This window comes from Kryptolebias marmoratus, linkage group LG20 (genome assembly GCF_001649575.2).
Source record: "Kryptolebias marmoratus isolate JLee-2015 linkage group LG20, ASM164957v2, whole genome shotgun sequence".
Classification (NCBI taxonomy): Eukaryota; Metazoa; Chordata; class Actinopteri; order Cyprinodontiformes; family Rivulidae; genus Kryptolebias; species Kryptolebias marmoratus.
In genome coordinates this window covers 7,370,940-7,391,342 of record NC_051449.1, presented here as the reverse complement: position 1 = coordinate 7,391,342, position 20,403 = coordinate 7,370,940, and the positions used below count along the sequence as shown (strand labels likewise).

At 37.1% G+C, this 20,403-nt stretch overlaps 1 protein-coding gene across 2 annotated transcripts in view; it reads left to right on the top strand.

Annotated features, from left to right (window-relative positions):
• Nucleotides 1-239: 239 nt before the first annotated feature.
• atp6v1h (ATPase H+ transporting V1 subunit H) overlaps nucleotides 240-20,403 on the top strand; it is a 25,376-nt gene continuing 5,212 nt past the window's right edge. Inside the window, exons 1-13 of one of the 2 annotated variants that reach the window (XM_017411084.3) lie at nucleotides 241-359; nucleotides 938-1,086; nucleotides 2,034-2,133; nucleotides 2,648-2,737; nucleotides 3,061-3,174; nucleotides 5,556-5,660; nucleotides 6,677-6,724; nucleotides 7,882-7,979; nucleotides 9,761-9,953; nucleotides 13,639-13,817; nucleotides 14,193-14,318; nucleotides 15,731-15,832; nucleotides 18,080-18,193. In XM_017411084.3, the coding sequence (XP_017266573.1) occupies nucleotides 983-1,086; nucleotides 2,034-2,133; nucleotides 2,648-2,737; nucleotides 3,061-3,174; nucleotides 5,556-5,660; nucleotides 6,677-6,724; nucleotides 7,882-7,979; nucleotides 9,761-9,953; nucleotides 13,639-13,817; nucleotides 14,193-14,318; nucleotides 15,731-15,832; nucleotides 18,080-18,193 (1,373 nt within the window). In that variant the 5' untranslated portion in view covers nucleotides 241-359; nucleotides 938-982. Of the gene's footprint in view, nucleotides 360-937; nucleotides 1,087-2,033; nucleotides 2,134-2,647; nucleotides 2,738-3,060; nucleotides 3,175-5,555; nucleotides 5,661-6,676; nucleotides 6,725-7,881; nucleotides 7,980-9,760; nucleotides 9,954-13,638; nucleotides 13,818-14,192; nucleotides 14,319-15,730; nucleotides 15,833-18,079; nucleotides 18,194-20,403 lie in introns of both variants that reach the window. The other variant, XM_017411085.3, reaches the window with a different exon arrangement.

Genomic DNA, 20,403 nt, shown 5'->3' with positions numbered 1-20,403 from the left:
ATTGACGCATTTTGTAAATTTGACATTATTTATAACACATTGCATCAAAAAATCTCTTTCCCAAGTCATATGACTGATAGTTTCTGCTTCTTTTGAGAAGAAATGGGTTGCTCTTTCTTAAAATCTACACAGGTTTGGTAGAAACAACAAGCAGACTTAATGTAGGGGCGGTATAAGTTTAAAAAGGCATCTGTCTGTTGATTAAAGTCGTTTCAAACAGTGAATTTCACCGGAGGAACTCGCCATTTGCGCTGCTGCTGCTGCTGCTGCTGCTGCGGAAGAGGAGCATGTGACCTGCTGACTGTCACATGACAGCCCGTGTTGTAGTCTGACAGCTGTTAGCACAACACAGCAGCAGGGTAAGCGCCTCCACAGGCTGGTTTTTATAAATGATAATTAATCCAACGCACTTTTTTGTCAAACTGTATTACACTTTACGTTATTACCCATGTAGCATTTATTATGCTGACAGTGTTTGAAATGCCTTCGAAGCTAAATTAGCTACTTTCGGTTAGCACCTTCAGCTAGTGTTGGTTTCAAGCTAACCCTAAGCAAGCTAACGGTGCTTGTGTTTCTGGTAAACCGCTAAGTTTTGACTGTTTTGCTTGTTTTAAATATTTCGGGTTGCAGTCCCATTACCGTGTAATATCGCCGGCTGAGTATTGTCTTGATTTATCCCTGAAAAGTCCGTCATGAATAGTGGTGACATTGATGGGGGTTAGATAACATGACCTGCTGATGCTAGCTGATCACTGGAGCTTTCTTTCTCTGTTAGCTATGTTAGAATGAATTATTTTAATTTATAGCTTTAAATATGTCTATAAACGAGTTGCCCACTAGGCTTACCAGCCTTTACCTGTTGTTAAACATCATTGCAATGAAACGGAACCTACCATTTTTACCTGGTGTTGTTTTTCTGTTGGTTACTTCTCCACAGGTGGTGTTTTTAATTATAAAAACTCAGTAGAAAATCTATTTCAAGATGGATATCCGCGGGGCTGTGGACGCTGCAGTCCCCACCAACATCATCGCTGCAAAGGCAGCTGAGGTTCGGGCCAATCTGGTCAACTGGCAGTCCTACCTGCAGTAAGTTCAATAACTATCATTATCAAGTTCTGACTTATCTCTAATAAATGCTGTGTATTCACTTTTTTGTTTAATTTGTTGATTTCATTTCATTGGGCATGCAACAAAAATGTACAAATAGGATTATTGATTATTCCGCTTTTAGGTGCCCTTATTACAAATTTAGCAGCTGAATTTTATTGAAGTGTAAAGGTGGAAAGTGTTTTTTTGGGAAGTATTCTTACATTGATATGGAGCTTCTTTGTTTCATTTTTTCCCAGCGATATTGTAATACAGTCCATAAAGTGTTATCAAACAATCGCTCCTTCTGAATGTGACCGTGGAAATAATTGTTGCAGTGTGATTGTCTAAAAGCAGCTTTCCTGTTAATCCTGTAATGTGATTCACTGTCTTGAGTGATACTTCCTCTTTTAATTCGACTGTTTCAGTACAACTATTCAAATTTATGACCCACAGACACATTTTTGAGCCAATTTATGTCGGTTTCCAGATGTCTTTATTAGATTTTAGTGTGATATGTCTATAAGTGTACCTCTTCTGTAAACATTAGAGACCCAGCTATGTGTTCATCTAGACTGGAGCACATCAGATGTCTATGTTACCTTTATTGCTTAAGCTGCCTTCTGCAATTTGTGTCAGTAACAAAACAAAACAAAAAAACACACAAAAGAAGTGTATCAATGGCATGCATGCCTTTATCTTGTGTCAGCAGTAGTGTTTTAATTTCCTTGTGATTATTTAATAATTTATTTTCCCAGATGTTGGTACTTGTTTAAATATTCTGTTTTAGGCAAAGTGTGAGCATTATTCAGTTGGATTTATGACTTGTTGCTTATAGTCTCCTGAGGGGACTTTTATTATTAAATGTTGCTATATATAAGCTCAGTTTGAATTGATACGGAATTGCACCCATGTTCATTTCATTGTCATGATTTTTGTGTTTGTAGGAGTCAGATGATCTCTACTGAGGACTGTGAGTTCATCAAGAAGTTTGAGAAGGCCACCTCCGAGGAGAAACAACTCATTTTGACCAAAGAGGGGCACCAGGTAGACATATTCTGGACTTTCACGCAGTAGTCCTTGTCAATACATTGTGCTTGTTTAGACCAAACCATGGCAGTTTGTGACAAATCTGTTTTACAGCTGTACTCAGCAAAACATTGCAACTCATAATTTTGATATATTACAATGTTGAGGAGTATTTCTCAACATTGTAATGGACAACTCTGTAACATTTCAGAGTTGTGCATTTCTACAGATCCTAAAACACTTGGAGCATTTGTACGTTTTTAAAACTATTTGACTTCCTGGTTTAAATTTAATTTCCCTCCTGTGCCCAACACTAACACATCCTCCTTAATGCAGCTTCTTTTTGTTACATTATTGTTGCTCTGAAGTCTTCATAAAAGCTAAGAGATGACTGCACGTTGTGAAACTAATATTTGTTGTTGACATCAGCTTTTGTTGAGTTCCTTATCAGACATGTCTGACAAAAACAAATAAAAATAAAGACAATTTGTTGATCTTTTCTTGTGACATGAAGAGTTGTGTTTTATTTTAGTGTGCGAAAACCTTTCTGAACTTGATGGCTCACATCTCCAAGGAGCAGACAGTCCAGTACATCCTGACTCTGATTGATGACACTCTGCAGGTAAGCAGACAGAAACACCGATCTCTGACAAATGAGACAGGTACAAATATGAAGCTAAATTTATACAAGCATTGCTTGGAAGATCACACTGTTCTCCCCTCAGTTTGATATTCCACAAATCCATGAAAAGTGGTAGATAGATCTTGGGACATTTTCCACGTTTTTGTGTCTTACAAAGAAAGAAATATTTACATTTTTAGAAGGATTAAATGCATGGTCTTCTTGTTTGCTTCCAGCAGTACATTTTACTTTATGCTGTCAGTTTGATATACAAGTTTACAGACCAAATACTCATCCAAGGTTTTACTTGAATTGTCAACCAGGAGAACCATCAGAGGGTGAACATCTTCTTTGACTACGCCAAAAAGACCAAAAACACTGCCTGGTCCTATTTCCTTCCTATGCTGAATCGTCAGGATCTGTTTACTGTCCACATGGTAAGCTGAGAACCACAACATTTTAAACACCAGACAAGTGAAGTAAAAGAAAACCTTGATTATCTTGTTACACTGGCAGCTGTAAGTGGGGTTTTTATGTTCGGCAGCAAGTCAAGTGTGAGATATTGGAGATATTGATGCTCTTAAGCTTACAGTTGGGGGGGGTGGACAGGTGAAAAGATTTAAGTGTCAGTGCATGAAGTGGTTTATTATGGCTCTAAGTGGTCACAGAAAGGACCCTCAGTGAACTAGCAGTAACGTTACTGATGTTCATCGAAAGCAAAGGCTTACCATGTAGTCCTGTCTGACAGAAACACCTCTGTAGCCTCTGTGTCGAGAAACAACAAACCACTGGTGCCTGTGCTGATTCATGTTCATTGTGTATTTTAACTTGAGCTTGGGATCACCAGAAGAAAGTGGTTTTGTGTGATGATTGATGTTTTGGTTGCATCATGTGGATGGCCAGGCTTGTGTTGTTTAACATGAGAAAAGAAATCAGGAGGAAGACAAACTGACAGAGGCACCGTTCTATTTGAAAACCTTTGGTTCAGACACACACAAGTGTTGCTTTCACACATTCAGACTACCTAAGCACCCCTCTACGCCTCCTTCTTAACAATGGTTTTTCCTAGTGACAGTGGTCTTTTTCAACTAGAGAATGTGTTGAAATATTTAACAATCATGTGAGAAAAAGAGGAAACTACTAACAACTCAAGGAAGGAAAAGTAAACTTTGAGGACTTGAAGAAGCTACTACTCACTGTTGGATAAAACTGAATAAGGACAAATTGTTTTAGTTCACAAGTTAATTTCTTGCATTTGGTAAGATCCAGTCACTATCGTTATTTAATTAAATGTAACTTCTGTGGTCACAAACAGATTTGACTTTTGAATTCCATGTAGGAAAAGAAATATGTATGAGTTTTACCACTGAGCTGGCATCACAATTCAGTCGTTGGCTTATTGTCTTGCTAACAGATATAGATTTCTTGTTATTGTCAGTCACTTGTTGATATTTTCTTAAATTAATTTAATGCTTCATCAAGCTGTGTTGTTTCAGGTACTAACTAAATGATGTCTGATGAGTGATGCAGAGTACAGTATTCATCAACTTTATTTAAAACTGGCATCTATTCACGAGTAAAACCCCCATAATACTGTCTGAATTGCCTTTGGTAAAACACAAATTGTTGTTTGCATTGCCCATAATTCAGCACATCTTTTCACCTCTTCATTCTCTTGAGAGGAAGATGTTCCTTAAAAAAACATGAACATTCCCAAGGAACATCCTGTTTTGTTTTAATGCATAAGTCTGAGCTCAAATTAGTGATGTAAACAGTGTACAGATGTGCACAGTGATCTATAATTACCTATAGTTTGACCTTCAAACTTGACTACAGCATTGTATTTTTAGGAAAGGACACACAATGATAAAATAGGAGCATGCTGAATATAAAAAAATAACTTGCTAGTTCGCTTGGTAAATTATCTTTTCACAGCCATAAATTTTTAACAGATGTTTCTGTTTCTAATCTTAGCAAGGCATCAATAATTCCTCACAAAACAACCTTCCCCTTTTTTCTCAGAAACTGGTCATTAATGTAATGATCGGTCTGCCACTCCTTTCAGTTCAAGAATGACCATCTAATGACAAGCCTCGTACTATGGCAGGGCACACACGGACTAATTAAGAAAACCATCCAGATGGTTTCCAGCAGGTGGGCATAATGTGACTCCAAGTGTGTGACACAGCACTTAACTCAGTCCGAGTGTCATGCTGAGTCCAGCTTTTAGATTTCAGCCTCAACATTTCCACACATCCTTCCCTGGCAAGGTGGAAATTGGAGATCTAAATTTGCTCCTGTCTCATCACAGGGCACACAAAGCATTTACCAAGCTGAAATTGTTTATAATATATAAAGTCAGTTTTTGCTTTACATGGAGACTGGGCTGCAATCTTTGCCAGGCCTTTTTTTTTTCCTTCTTTTGAAACATTTCTGGACAAAGTCTTATAAACAAAACCTCCTATTATCTCTGTGTGTGCTCAGACTTCAGCTCGCTTATCTCTTTGCTTTATATGTGCCTGGAATTTAAATCAATGAAGACCTTATCATATGGAGTGCCAAGGACAAGCTAAAGTTAGCACTTTGCTTTAAGGTTATCCTCACAGTAGTGCTCTCTCACAAACAAAGCAGTCAAACAAAACAACTATAATTGGTAAGCAAAAATATTCAGTAACATTGTGGCAACCAATGCGCTGAAAGTATTAAATATTTGAAGCTCATGCAAACTGCTCTTGATGCCTTTCATTGGGGCTGTGTTTTAAATGTCTGTTGTTGGCAGACACGCACCGAATATAAAAAGCTTTTGTTAATATGTTAGGCGGCGAGGATCATCGCTAAGCTGGCTGCCTGGGGTCGCGATCTGATGGAGGGGAGTGATCTGAACTACTACTTTAACTGGATCAAAAGTCAACTCAGTTCACAGGTACAAAAATCCACATTTTACTGCAAAAGTTTGATCTCTAGTCTCAATTACTGGGAAACTTTTCATTTATAAGGCTAAAGAAACTGTGTGTTGTACAACCTCATCAGTTTTACAGTGTCTTTTTAAACAGTACATTTGTTATTATTATATAAAAAGTTTTAGGTAATGTTATTAAAAGTTTCTAAATCTGTTTCTGGAAATGTTAATATTTTTTGATGAGAACAACATGACTAATTGTATCAGGAGATTATTTAAATGAAAATATTTCTGCTTCAGTGAAAATATTCAATCCATTGAAATCCATCATGTAACATGAATGAACGTTAAGTTCATAGTTAAGTTTTATTTAAAATATATATACTTTTTTTCTGAATTGCACACCAATGCTTTCTCTTGTAGACTCTTAATTTTTTTCTTTCATTAGAATTTTAAATTTATTCATTTTTCCAATGACGCTAATCATTTAACTAGCCAAAAGGATTCATAATTTCTGTCTCTATTCCTTTTTATATTAATTTTGTTCTGTGTTTTGGATTCAAAGTAAAATCATTATCTACATTAATTTGATGAATTTATTCATACTTGGTTTCAGCAGGCTTGCTGGACCTTTTAGATGGACTAATAACTACTTATTAAGTGCTGGTTTTGCCTTGGAAGACTTATTGCACTAAAGATTTGGTAAAACAAATGCATATGGATTTTTTTTTTATTCTTATTTAGCTTTCATGCATTGATGTTGTTTTCAGATCTGACATGAACATGTTTTTAAGCTTTATTATTTTACTACCTCGTTTCATTTGAAACTTTCCACATTTTTACAAGTTATTAACCTCAACTTGTTATAGAAATGGCATTTTGATGATTTTTTTTTCTCCTTAACGTGTCCAAGAAAGGAATCAGTGGCATCTGCTGTTCCTGAATTTCATCTGTGGTCAAAGCACATTCTGTGTGTTTCTCTGTCATTGTGACTCGGCTCAAAGTGATGGATTGCACTTATTTTGTTTATCTTTCGTTAGAATCTACATGGTACAGAAACAAGAGCAGGAACTATTTCCCCCAGTGAAGTGAGTATGAGTGAAGTGACTTTTTAGTCACTCCAACACCTCAAGAAAAAAAGAAAAAGAAATGGGAAAACAGCAGGGTTTGTGAAGCAGGCCTTTGCCAGCAGTGACTGGACTCTCACGTTTTTTTTTCACCTTTTCTCATCTTGTTGTTGCACTCCCAATTTTTCATTAATAATTCCAGATAGTTGGGGACACGAGTCTGTTGACATGAGCAATTTCAGAAAGAACTCTCCATTCAGACAGCATGGTGTTTGCTGCCACAAGTTGTTCTTACATGTACAGGTGGAAAATGCATGCCGGAAGCCAATTCCCACTAATGCTGAAGGCGCATGACAAACCGCTTTCTTTGAACATTAGACTAACAAGAGAAAATTGAAATAGCATTTGCACTGCAGCAGCAGCATCCCACCATCTTGAATCCCATACTTTTCCAAGCATACCACAGTTATTCTGAGAAGTGTGCTCAGAAATGGTCCCCATGAAAGTTCTCTAATGACCTATCATTTCCTTTTCCTCTGCATTTTCAACTAGGTAACGTCTGCTCCTCTGCTCTCCTGTCTTCATTGCTGCCTGAACCTCTTGCTGGACTTTTGCTTTTATTCAGTCTCTCCTAATTAACAGAATAATGTGATCTATTTTTTTCCCCCTCTCAGCTTCCTGCTCTTTAATCTCACTTTACATTCTGCTCAGGTGTGATCGGACTCTTTCCCTGCTGTTGTATTGTACAGTTCTGTGTGATCTGGCATGTGTTGGTGTACACATATGATTGACTGCATGAGCACTGCCTCAGGTCTGTTACGTGACGGTAATGCCAAGTTTAGACTGGTCCTCTTTCTTGTGCTTTCTCTTTTTTCCACCACTCTATGGTTCAGAATTGCGTTGAAAATACCTCTCTGAAAAGTTTAAAATCAAATCAGCTGGACTTCTATTCTGCAGCTGAAAACATTTCACTCTCAGTCCAGGGAGCTTTTTCAATTAAAGACTAGAGAGTGCAGCAAAATGTCTTCAACCACAGAATAGAAGTTCAGTTGCTTTGATTTTAAACTTTTAGGATTTGCCATGTCCTGGATGACTGAGAATCTACATCAACTCAATGAAAGCACTTGACTTTCTAACTTTTTTTGCCCTGGGTTGGGATTTGCTTGTGTCTTTTTCAGAGCTCTCAGTATGTCCAGTGTGTGGCTGGGTGTCTTCAACTGATGCTGAGGGTCAATGAGTATAGGTTTGCCTGGGTGGAGGCTGACGGAGTCAACTGGTGAGTGATGATTCCTTTTGTTCAAGGTTGCTGCAGGTTGCTGCAGTCTAGAAAAACATGAATAATGACACGTTAAGGTGACCAGGAGTTTATCCTTTTTTGAGCCGTGCTGTCTTCGTTGTTTGGCATAAATCATCGGGATAAAAATTCCACTTGTTATGACTTTAGATAATGTCATTAAAATTTTTACAAGTTTGATTTATTGACAGCATAAAGTATGACAAGTTAAAGTCCTTATGCTGCGGTACAGAGCTGGTAAAATCTGTACAATGTTCTCTTATAATTACAACACTAACAAAATTTATTGTTGCGCTTTGATTTATATTCTTGCTATTCTAAAACCAGACTGATACTAGTGAGCTGCTCTGATATATACAACTCCCATTAAAGGAGTTTATGTGGAGTTTATTTTATTTTATTTATAAATATCAGCCATGTTCAATCTGTTCTCACAAACTCAACACTGCCATTGCTTTCTGAAGCCATAAAGCCTTCTCACATAATGTAACAAACTCCAATTAAGTCCCAGCTCTTGTGACAGTATATATCAGACGTTAGCTTCATCAACAAAATGCAATCAATGAGCAGAATATTTCTAAGCAGACAGTGCAACGGCCAACCTTTGATTAGCCGTGTTTCTGGTAACAATGACCCATCTGTTTTTTTTGTTTTTTTTTATTTCTGCTGTTATAAATGGATGACATTTGTCTTGTCCTTTTATTTATTTATTTTGAGAGATTTTTGTTTTGAACTCCCCAGTGATGCAAAGATATTTTAACGATTTCCAAATTGTTCATAGACATCTAGGCTAAAACTAAACTAAGTTTAAGTTTTAGTCTAAAAATGAAGGTTTTGTTGATGTGTAAACCTAGTTGTTGATTAATTAAAGAGAATGGTAAAATATAAATCATGGCCCATATGGACGTCCAGCACAGGCTTCTCATTTTCTTCTGAACCAACCAGCTGCATCGACATTATGTAACAACTGCGATATTGAACTGTTTACAACCCGATGACATGATGTGAAGAAGTACTCTGATGGGATAAGTCAGCTGACATTAACCCTTTCAGAGCTGGACTACAACTGATTCCTGTATTGGCTTTTGTGTAATTTATTACTAGTTTAATACTTCGCAGGCTGGATGGAATGAGTCTGCAGGACAGATATTGGCTGCAAGTTGATGATTACTAGCGTATTGGTTTGAAAGAAAATCATTATTCTTCTGACAGTGAGAATGAAACCTTGCGTATGAAGGGTACACTGCCTGGTTATATTCCGGAGCCTCATTTCCAAAGATAAAAAGCAGTTAAAGTTGTGTGAACCTGAAAATTAACATAAGGCTTTAAACTTCCTGAGTCTGTCAAAAAATGACTTTCAGTTGAAATGGGTAATGATTCCCACATATTTACCATGGCTCCACTCCTCGTTCCTAAAATTGGATTGTGAAACCAGCCCTGCTGCAGAACTTTTGAGATAATTATTGGACTTCTATATGGTTAACATCTCTGCACTTAACAGCCATTCCTGTCTCCGTCTAGTCGTTGGCTAAAGTACTGTACCCTGCATTTTAAGCAACTCATCCATTATCTAAAAACTGTCTGAATATTTCTTTCTCAGCTATTATCAAAGATAATGGAGGTGCAGCATGTAGGTACACAGCTGTGAAAGCTCCACTGAGTAAACAGGCATTAGATATAAATGTGTGTCCTCTTCTCACCACTTTGCTCTTATTTTGTCCATTTTAGTTTTTACTTATCTTTAATTTTTTTCCTTGTTGCAGCATCACAGCAGTGCTGAGCAACAAGTGTGGCTTCCAGCTTCAGTACCAAATGATCTTCTGCATATGGCTCCTGGCCTTCAGTCCTCAGCTCTGTGAACAGCTGAGACGCTACAACGTGGTGCCAGCCCTGTCCGACATCCTTCAGGAGTCGGTCAAGGAGAAGGTCACTCGAATCATTCTGGCTGCCTTCAGGGTTAGTGGAGATTTTTTTTTTTTATGTAATTACTTTTAAATTCGACTTTTAAGCACACTGAACAGCTTACACATTTTCATTGGTCTGTGTATTTGACAAAACCTAGGGCAAATCTGAACTGCAGCTTCAATTGTCTTTACAGATTTTATTTATTCCCGCTTTTATGTTTATGATTTTCTGCCACCGACAGCAGCTGTTTTCAGTGAAAACCCAATTTTCACCACTCAACAAAATAAACCACAAGTTGATGAACACGGTGGAAGATTTATCAGCTTAAGTAACAGATTTTATTCAGTGGGGTAATAAAAACAGACCTTATAGTTAGTAAATATTGGCCCACATTTATCCTGGCCTCTGCTAGGAACCTTGGCGCTAAATGAACAATGATATTGCTCTGTGTAAGTCTTGTTTGTTTTTAGCCATAAGTGAATATAAACTGAGCCAATTCAAGCTTAATACTTTTTTGTCTTTTCAATACTTGGAATATTTATTGATTTTTATCTGTACCAGCACTTTGTCACAGCTACTGTTGTTTTAAAGTGCTTTATAAATAAAGTAGTAGTAGTAGCTTTTCAGTACTTAGAAACATGAGCATCATCTTCAGCTAGAGTGACATTTTCATTGTGGACTGACCTACTGGCATACAGTAAATTAAACGTCTGTTAACATAAATTAAATACCTGTCGGCCTACATGTACTGGGAGGCTACTTTATGAGCACATTGTATTGACTGAGGAAATTAAAGGAAGAAAATGTCAGTTAAAATTATAGTTGTTTTTCGTGTCATCATGTGGTCACGTTGCAGAAACGTATCTGAAGTCACGCTCGAGTTCTGCCTGTGTAGAGTGTTTTTATAGCAAAAGAAAATGTCAAAATTTGCTTTAAAATGTTGGAAATGTTTCACTTCCTTTAAACGAGTCCCAACTGCATTCAGGTTGTACTATAATAATTAAACATATATTTATACTTTAAGGGGAAGATCTTTGCTTTTCTCAGCAGAAATGAATTTGCTCACAGCCACAGGTTGTAGCTTGTGTTCATTTTTCCATTTCCAGCAGAGTGTTTGAATTTTTGCATCTCACAGTGTGTTTGGCTTTTTCATAAAAAGAGGAAAATGAAACCGTTTCCTAAACAAGACAAACAATCCCATTACTAAAACTTAATGTGATTAATGAAAACGCTGCCGTCTCAGCTTCCTGCTAGGATTACTCAGAACATCTGGTAAATGTTTAATGGTGTCCTAATAGCTGCGCTCTGGACTCTGGGTTGCTGTTTTGTGTTATACTTGCTAATGAAATCCCTGTCATTACGTGTTAACCAAATTGGATCAGTGTGAAAGGCCTTGTTTATCTCCATGCTAAGGTGCTTTCTAACTATAGGAAGTTGGTGAGTCTGACAGGCTGCTGCTGCACATCTGGGGCTTCCGTAAATGCACGTAAAATCTGCTAAATCATTTCTAGCACTACAGAAAACAGTATGGTTCGTCGGAAGATTATTTAATGCTTATTATACTCCAAGTGCTGCTTACACACATGTTCATAAAAATACCCTCAGCTGTAACTCATATCATTGGTCCAGTTAGCACTGTGTACTACCTGGCTACCCTGTGCACCAATCATATTGATTACCGTACAGAATATATTCATCTTGAGTCAATGAATTATGGGCTTGAGCAAATATGGATTTTTAAATGAAAGCTTCAATGATAGGCTGGCTTTGTCCAGCCCAGTTACATCAGACAGTCCCAGCGTCCTCGCTCCAAGTACAATGGGGAGATAAATGGCATTGATTACATGTTTGAAACATGAGCCCAGAGTAAGCTGATTTTCAAACCCAATTTTCTTTTCTTTTTTTTTTTTTACGTATTTTAGGCCTCTTTTTCCAGAAGTTGCCATCATTGCTGCCATTGAGACTTTTCTCCATAAATGTGTTTTCATTATAAACCCTTCTCTTTTTTTTTTTTTTTGACTGAAAGAAAAGAAATTAAAACCAAATTTTTGAGTACAGAATGTTCTGCGTTACATTCGCCTGAGTGAACATTCATGGATTTCTTGCTTTAATTTCACATGGAGCTTTTTCATCCTACCTCCCAGGAGCTCTGAAGTTTTCACATCAATCATTTTGTAAAGCGCTTGTTATAGAAGGGGGGGTCTCCATTTTTAATTGCGCCAGAAAGTTGTTTTTTTTCCCCCATTCTTTTGAGTTTGCTTGTTACGGCTAATTAAAAGCAGAAAGAAAGTAGCGAGGGGTGAAGAGTCTTGTCATAAGTGGGTTTTCCCTGGAGTCGTTCAACTTATTTCACATTGTGTGTTCTTGACAGAGAGGACAGCTGTTCAACAAAAACTTAAGGATTGTTTTGTTGAGACCCAAGGGGTCCCAATGTGTCACAGTAAATTCTGAGTAAGTTAGGATTATTATGTGCAAAAGTTTCTTCGATCAAACTCATTTATGATATAATCAGCATTATTCTGTGGGTTTTGTTTTTTTTTTGTTTCCCCAAATGTCCTCATTATGCAAATGATTCTCGTCACCTCATGGGACTAGCAAAGTGATGTAAATTATCCACACCATCTGCACGTCCTTGAACACATCCTCAAATGTAGCACTGCGGAGCAAGTGCTGTATTCTCTCCAGCCAAACTGTTCGATTATTTTTGATTGCATTTATTATTTTTTAGGTTGTTTTTTGAAAATTATTTTTTCTTGGTGAAAAGCCCATTCAGCTTCTGTTCGACCAAAAGACATTTCAAGTATCCATATTCTTTCTGCAATAAGCAATATTTTTTTGTTGTTGTGGACAGATTTGAAGTTTGTGTTAGTTGTAGGTATGCCCACAGATGTGCCTGTGAAAGCCCTGATAGGGTGTGATTTCTTTTTACCAAGTCCAGCTGCTAAAACCACTTTCCTTTTGTCGGCTGAAAATACCAAAAGATTTGCTTTGTGTCAGCATACCCTCAGGTTGAGTTTTTGAGGAGTTGGTCATGGATTTTTGCTTCAAAAACAGCTTTTCCCGTCCTTGAACCTTTGTTTCTTCTTTGTGAGCAGCTACGCTTTGTTTCTTCTTTACACTTAGAACACCAGAAATTGAATTCTTGTTTAAAATGTGTCTTCAGTATCTACCTTGAAAGGAAACTTTCATGAATGCAATGTTTGAAAATGATTGTGTGGATTCAAAATATATAATGTTACTGTCTGTTTAGTTATGTTCCGTAAAACAGTTTTTCTACATCTCCTTAGAATTTGTCTTGAATAAAATAACCAAACAGCAGATTTTTGCATTACTGGACGTAAACATAGTAAGCATGCCACCTCAAAATTCAGCAGTGCTGTCAAATAAATTGTCATGATCTAAAACAAAGATAATATCACAGAGAATGCAGCATCACGTCTGACAGTTGATAAATGTTTTATCTATCATATGTACGTTCGTTAGTAGTCTAAATATAGATACAAAGTCAAACAGACAAACCTCAGAGTTATTTATGTCCAGCTCTATAAATACCCAAACTGACCAGGTGCTACAATCAGATGTTCATCACTTTTTGTGCAACTGTTTGACTTCTTTTTAGAACTGAATGCAGCATTTATTTAATCATTGTTTCTGATAATAAAATAAAAACCTTTTTAACTGAAATGATCTCCAGTCAGTTGAGCGTAATGTTTTCGCTCGCTCCTGGCTTTGACAGAATCTCCTGGAGAAGTCTGCAGAGAGGGAGACTCGCCAGGAGTACGCTCTGGCCATGATCCAGTGCAAGGTGCTGAAGCAGCTGGAAAATCTCGAGCAGCAGAAGTACGACGACGAGGACATCACTGACGACATTAAGTTCCTGCTGGAGAGGCTGGGCGAGAGTGTCCAGGATCTCAGGTACTTCTCGTGAATAGCATGCAATCACTGTTTATTTTTAGTCGTAATTACTTCCACGGCACATGAGATGGACTTCTCTGTGTAGTCATCTATAATTATAATTAAATGCTTATTGGAACTGAGGATCTTACACGAGTTGACATCGATGAGGTGCATTATGAGGCTGAATGCTGCATTGATTACTTGCATGGGTGATCTCTAAATATTACTTCTTTCATTGTGCTCCTCTGCTCCTCTCAGATCACAACTTCTCACATCAAGTGGGGTTAAATGAAAGTAGCTTTTGTGTTTTGCGATGTCTGAACAAAATCTGTAATACTTAGACTTTGGCCTTTTTATGTGTTTTAAAATAAACTTTTTTTTATTTTTTTTAAGCTCATTTGATGAGTACAGCTCTGAGCTGAAGTCTGGCCGCCTGGAATGGAGTCCTGTGCACAAGTCAGAGAAGTTCTGGCGTGAGAATGCTGTTCGCCTGAATGAGAAGAACTATGAGCTCCTCAAGTAAGATGAAAGCTGTTCTCCAGTGACTCGGTTAATTTGTTGGCTTTTGAAAGCTTGATTTAAGACTACCTTGACACTTCAGTAGGTGCAAAAGAACAATGATGCTGCAAGTGCAGCTTGTTCCGCAACTGAAGGACACAAAATAATCTTACTGCAATTTTTAATTGGTGTTTTAAATCTTTTAGATTCAAAACACTCTCTTAGAAAGAGAGTGGCTTTGATGCCTTAGCTTCAACTAGAAGCTGCAGGGTTTTTTTTTATTTTAGTAAACAAATCCACATATTTCTGCATCCTTATGACTTGAAATTTGCCATTTTAGTTTTAAAATGTTCAAGATATATCTAAAAAATGTATTTTGAACCTTAATGGACCATCCTAATTATTCCTAAATGGACTCTTATGACATATGTTCTGTTCTACATTAACATTTTATCTGACTGTAACTAAAGCAAACCTACTCACTGGTAAAAGCAGTGCTGGTTTTGTGTTTGTTTCTTTACTTTTATTGTTGTACTTGCTGCTTTCAGCACTCTGTTGGCTTCTAATCTTTGTGGTTTTGAGTTCAAGTTTCCGTCTACAAGCACTGTTTATATTTAGGTTGTGAAACCGAACTGTTCACTGTGGTTTTACGTTACATTAACCACTGTCCTTCGGCCAAGTGATGGAGTGATCATATTGAAGCTAAAAGCCGTGCTTGAAAACGGTCCTTAAATCTTAGATCAGAAGTTATTTCATCATCTAAATGAAACAAGCTTGATTAGTTAATCTTGTTAAATCTCATTCAGTTTTGAGTGGTCTAATTTGAACAACAATAAAGTTGAACCTGATTTATTGCTTTTTAAGAATACATCTCACAACACCAGCATCTTGTTTGGTGAATTTGTGTTTCTAATCTATGGACTGTAACCAGAAACAAATCAACCAAAAAACAAAAAAACAATTTGTCTGTTTTCTTTGCTGCTTTAGTCCCAAACACTGATGTGCTCATTGACATTCACTGTAAATCCTCATCTCTTTGTCCCATCTCTGTCCTTTCTGTTATCAGCTCAGCAGCATCTCACATTAAATTGACCTCATTTTTTTTTCCTTGAGTTTTGTTGATATTTAATTTTAATTTAGACTTTCTTAGAGATTGCCTTATTTTCTCATCCACAAATTTTTTTATTACTTCAGTTTGAAAGTAAAATTAATTATAAACCACATGCGTTTTAATTTCAAAAACTAATTTCAGTAAAATAATGTCAGATTATCTGCTCATGTTTTCAGATTTTCTCTGAAGGTCTTTGCCTCAAAGGAGCTGAAAACATATGTGTCTCATGTCGGAGTGAATAGAGTTTGTTGGAAACTTTCCACGCCTCAAGATGTTCTCATTTTAATTTGACCTTTTTTTGTGTGTGTCTCCTATTAAATAGGATCTTGACGAGGTTGTTAGAAGTTTCTGATGATCCTCAGGTTATTGCAGTGGCAGCTCACGATATTGGAGAATACGTGCGACATTATCCACGGGGTAAACGGTAAGAAATATTGCTTTCAAACTCCATTATATAAACATTTAAAAGCAATCTGCTAAATCCTTGAGAATTGCATCTTGTCTGGTTATAATATATTGTAATGAACAGCAATACACACTTAAAATACGAATTTAACAGCATTAATAGCTGCATAAATATATGATAGAAATATTGTTTTGGTGTACTGAACATCTCAAATGAGGACTTTGATTAGATTAAAATTACAGTCAAAATTAGTTTATTTGGATTCATGCTATGCAGGAATTTTTATTTTGCACATAGTTTACTATAGCTGCATTTTTTATACTTTGCACATTTTTATTTTAGTCTCGTGCTTTCGCATAATTTGTATATTTCTAACTAGTGGCAAATGGGTGCAACACTTTGTTTTTGTGTTTATTTTGTTGTGCACCTCCTGCACCAAGTCACCGGGACAAACGCCGTGTGTCAGCGTGACGATAAACCTGATTCTGATTGAAAAGTTGGCTGCTTGAGTTACTTAGTTCTATAGAGACCCAACAAAAATAGATTTAAAGTCCTTAAACACACACACGTGCGCGCAGGTGTTCTCATGGCAACGCTCGTCACATGAGAACACGTGTGAATTATTATCATGGATCAAGTGGAAGCCTGTTTGCTTTGCCACACATTTAAGTGGCAGGGGTTGAAAGATGTGATGTTCTTTTTATATTAAGGAGTAAAAAAAACAGTGAAGAGTACAATTTTTGACAGCATCCTGACACTTTTGAGGTTTGATTTCAAAGATTACCCTGATGATTAAAACTGTATTCAAGCGTACCTGATGGTGTGGTCTGCTTGCTCCGATTCGCCGACGAGTTGGTTTACCAAGTCAGACATTTTGGGAAAGGATTTCAGTGGTTGATGTTAAATGGCACCTGCGGGAGCTTTTATTTCTGTTTAACCGGGCTGATCTACAAACACAGGGGCAACCAGCTCATTTAAAACAGAAGATCAGCAGAAACAAACAGACGTGTTTAATTTGGATTCAGTTTACCAGCTTGTTTATTCATGGTCACTGGGTCATGTGACCATGAACCTGATCCCTTTGTTCAGTTATTTAGGTTAAACTTTTTGACTCGTATAAAAAAAAGACAGATCTTTTTATCAATTTGGTAGTAAATGTGTTAATGTCAGAACATTATATTAATCAAATTAAATAAAACATCCGCATTTGTTATGTTTTAAGGTTTAGATGATACACAGAAGTGAGGGATTTTTAGTTGTTTTGATGTTTGCACTACAGTTCTTAAATGTTCACGAGGTTTTCGGTCAGTGGGATGTAAGAACACCGGACTTATTGTAGAAACTTACCACCCGTCCCACTGGTAAAATGTCTGGAGGATCAGCAGGTAAAAATAATGCGTTTTCTACACAAGTAAGCTTGTAAAAGTTGCTGTTTCCCGATATTCTCTGCTGATCCTCGTGTTATCATTTTCACTCATTCAGCAATATTTTTTTCATTTCGTGCCAATAAATGTGGTCGTTTTATCAACACAAAACCGAGTCATCAGGAATCTTTGTTTGCTATTGATGTGCTGTAAAGAAAACAGTGATTTCCATGCTGTACTATTTTTTTGTCTTGGCTGCTTTAGACAAATGATTCTTTACGTTGTCCTCTTCCTCACATTTCCTGCTGTGAGAGTGCGTTCCAGGAGAAAACATCCCACCTGTGTGAACAGCAACTCCATATTGCCCTTAACATCTTCAGTGTTAATATATAAAAAATAATGACAATAATGCTTCTGTTCTGCTCATCTTCTTTGTTTTTCATCTTAAATCCTTTTTGGTCATTTGTCTCCATGCTAAGATTTTCCTCAATGTTTTGTATTGTAAAGACATTGATATTGGTTAGATTTATTTATACTCTGTACCAATGACACCTCCCTTTTCCAGCCTTGATTAATTAATTAGACACCTGTAGAATCAGTTATCCATGTGTGATAACTATGTGTGAGCACAAGTGCAAAGTTTTTTGATTTTTACGGTGAGTTTGTTATTTTGTTCCTATTTAGACCTGTTACTTTTTTTTGTGACAAGCATTATGCAGCTGTGTTTTCCTTTTCAGGGCATCATGTCCTTTCACAAGGCCAGCGACCCATTATAAGATACACAGAAAATGTCTGTTAGACTGGGTTAGATTACATGATGGATCACCGAGTGACCTAAAACATGAAAAATAGCATTTGTGTTCCGTCTATAAAGGCTCTCTCCCATTATCTCCCATCTCAGGGTGATTGAGCAGCTGGGTGGAAAACAGTTGGTGATGAATCATATGCACCATGAGGACCAGCTAGTTCGCTACAACGCCCTGCTGGCTGTGCAGAAGCTGATGGTCCACAACTGGTATGAACAAACCTATGGCTTCACTGATGTCGGGCATGTTTTTTCTCTAGATGTAAATCTCACTTTCAGTTCTTAAAGCGTTGCCTAAACCAGGCTTTCTGATGTAGAGGTGACAGTAGCAACAATCTGCATACAAATGACAGAAGCCCCAGATCAACCTCATGCATATTTTCCATTTCTACTGGCTGATTAGACATCTGCTTAGGTTGAAGGTCGGAGATGCGTTTGAAATTATGTAAGGTCAGATAGAGATCCTTACTGCTGAGAATACTGAGATAACTACAGGTTTAAAGTATTATCAGTGCGTTCCCACCGAGACCAGAGAAAGGTTGGACTTCTTAAGATTCTGCACTTACAGGCTGTGGAAGAGTTCGTTTGGAGACACTGGATTTGAGTTTCATGTTTCTCAAAAATAACAGATGAGCAGTTTTATTTATTTATTTTTTCTGAAATCCCCAAAACATAGAGTGGCTTCTAAATTAACAGCCTGATGGGTTAAAGAACAACAGAACAGTGTAAACCTAAAGTCCTTACTTTAAACACACTAAAAATCTATTTTTCAACCAACTGGACTCAACTTTTGTCCAATGTTAAACTTCTAAAACTAAAAGTGTTGATGGAATTTTTATTTTCAATCATGAAAAAACAGGAAAATGAGAAGTTTTATCAAATAAAACAAAAATTAAATACGTGTCTTACAGAAAAAACTGAACAATATTTAGGTGAAGAAATTCTCGTGCTGATATTGTTTGATTTTTGCCTTACTGATGCTTCGTTGGGCAACTATTCTGGCTTGATTGTTAAAAATATAATAAAGCTTAAGCAATGTTGGAAAACAGCCCCTAAAGCCAGAAGGCTCTTTAAAGAAATAACAAATAACATTGTTACACTCTGTTAAAATCTTAATTACAAATAATATACTATCTGTAAGGCTTTAATTGGCAGAGAACAGAAATTCCTAATTTCTAATTCTGTATATTTGTTCACATCTTTCCATCACAGAAAAACGACTCAGTTTATATTTCATGTCAGCTGAATCAGCAGATATCTGGGTCTCAGCTCTCTGCTGACATAAATCTCAGGTTTTGATCACCTGTCCAAATTTGTCACTCACTCCGTTTTGAACTCGGTGATTTATTCTACTTCTGTTTCCAGTCATCCTTCCTCTCTGTGTATCTTCACTCGCTGCGTCACGGCGCGCTCAAAAACACTAGAAAATAAACAAGCAACAAATGGAAATGTGTTTGATGCGTGTCCATTATCTAAAACACGCGGCGAGTTCCCCGAGTTCCATCTAAGTAATGTCTCCGGTAAACAATATAATCACAGAAGTGTGGACAGAAATTTGTACGCAGAGACATAAAAGGTTTTCTGTCTTATTCTGGTGAAGAAGAAGGAAGAGAAACTGATTTTTACTCTCAGGACATTGATACCACGAAAAGTGTGCTTTCCCTTACTTATTTCTCTACTATCAATACAGAATCCATCCATTTTTTATTTATAACAGAAAGAAACTAGACACGCTGTACAGAAAAGAAGCTTTAGACACAAAAATGATTCCAAAATGTACTTTGGGATAACTTTCTGCCTTAGATACATTATGTGAACCCAACATTGTTTGACATCTGTTTTTGTCTCATTTATTTGTTTTTTTTATTTTGTAATGCGTGATCATAAAGCAGTAGGAGTGAAGTTACAGAGCACTGAGGGTCTTTAAAAAGGAGATGAAGAAGAAGGCATAAGAAGCATTTTAAAGCGGGGATTAAAGTTGAATCTGGAGTTTTGTTTTGAAAGCTCATGTAAAATTCAGCACATTCCTTCATACCAAGGCACAATTAATGACACTGGGCATGAAAATGGACATTTTGTCTCCTATCTGTATGAAGGCAGCCGCGTGTTATTTAAAAGCCCGGCACGCAAATCACGTTCGAAGACTTTCATCTGTTCTCGTATTTTCTTTAATTCCTGCTCCTTATAAGGCATTACTCGCCCACGCCTTCCTCCTGTGAGCGCACATTGAGGGGGTGACACGCTGAGCTGCTGTAGTAATACAATGATTTTTGTTTTCTTGTAATGGTTTTGAAGGAGGGAACAATGACAACAAAGCCAAATTATTCATGCACATTTTCGTGTTTTTTCGCCGGCTGCTTTTCCTGTGTTTTGTTTGTTTGTATACGGACTTGTAATGTGACTGGGGGGGGGGGGGGGGG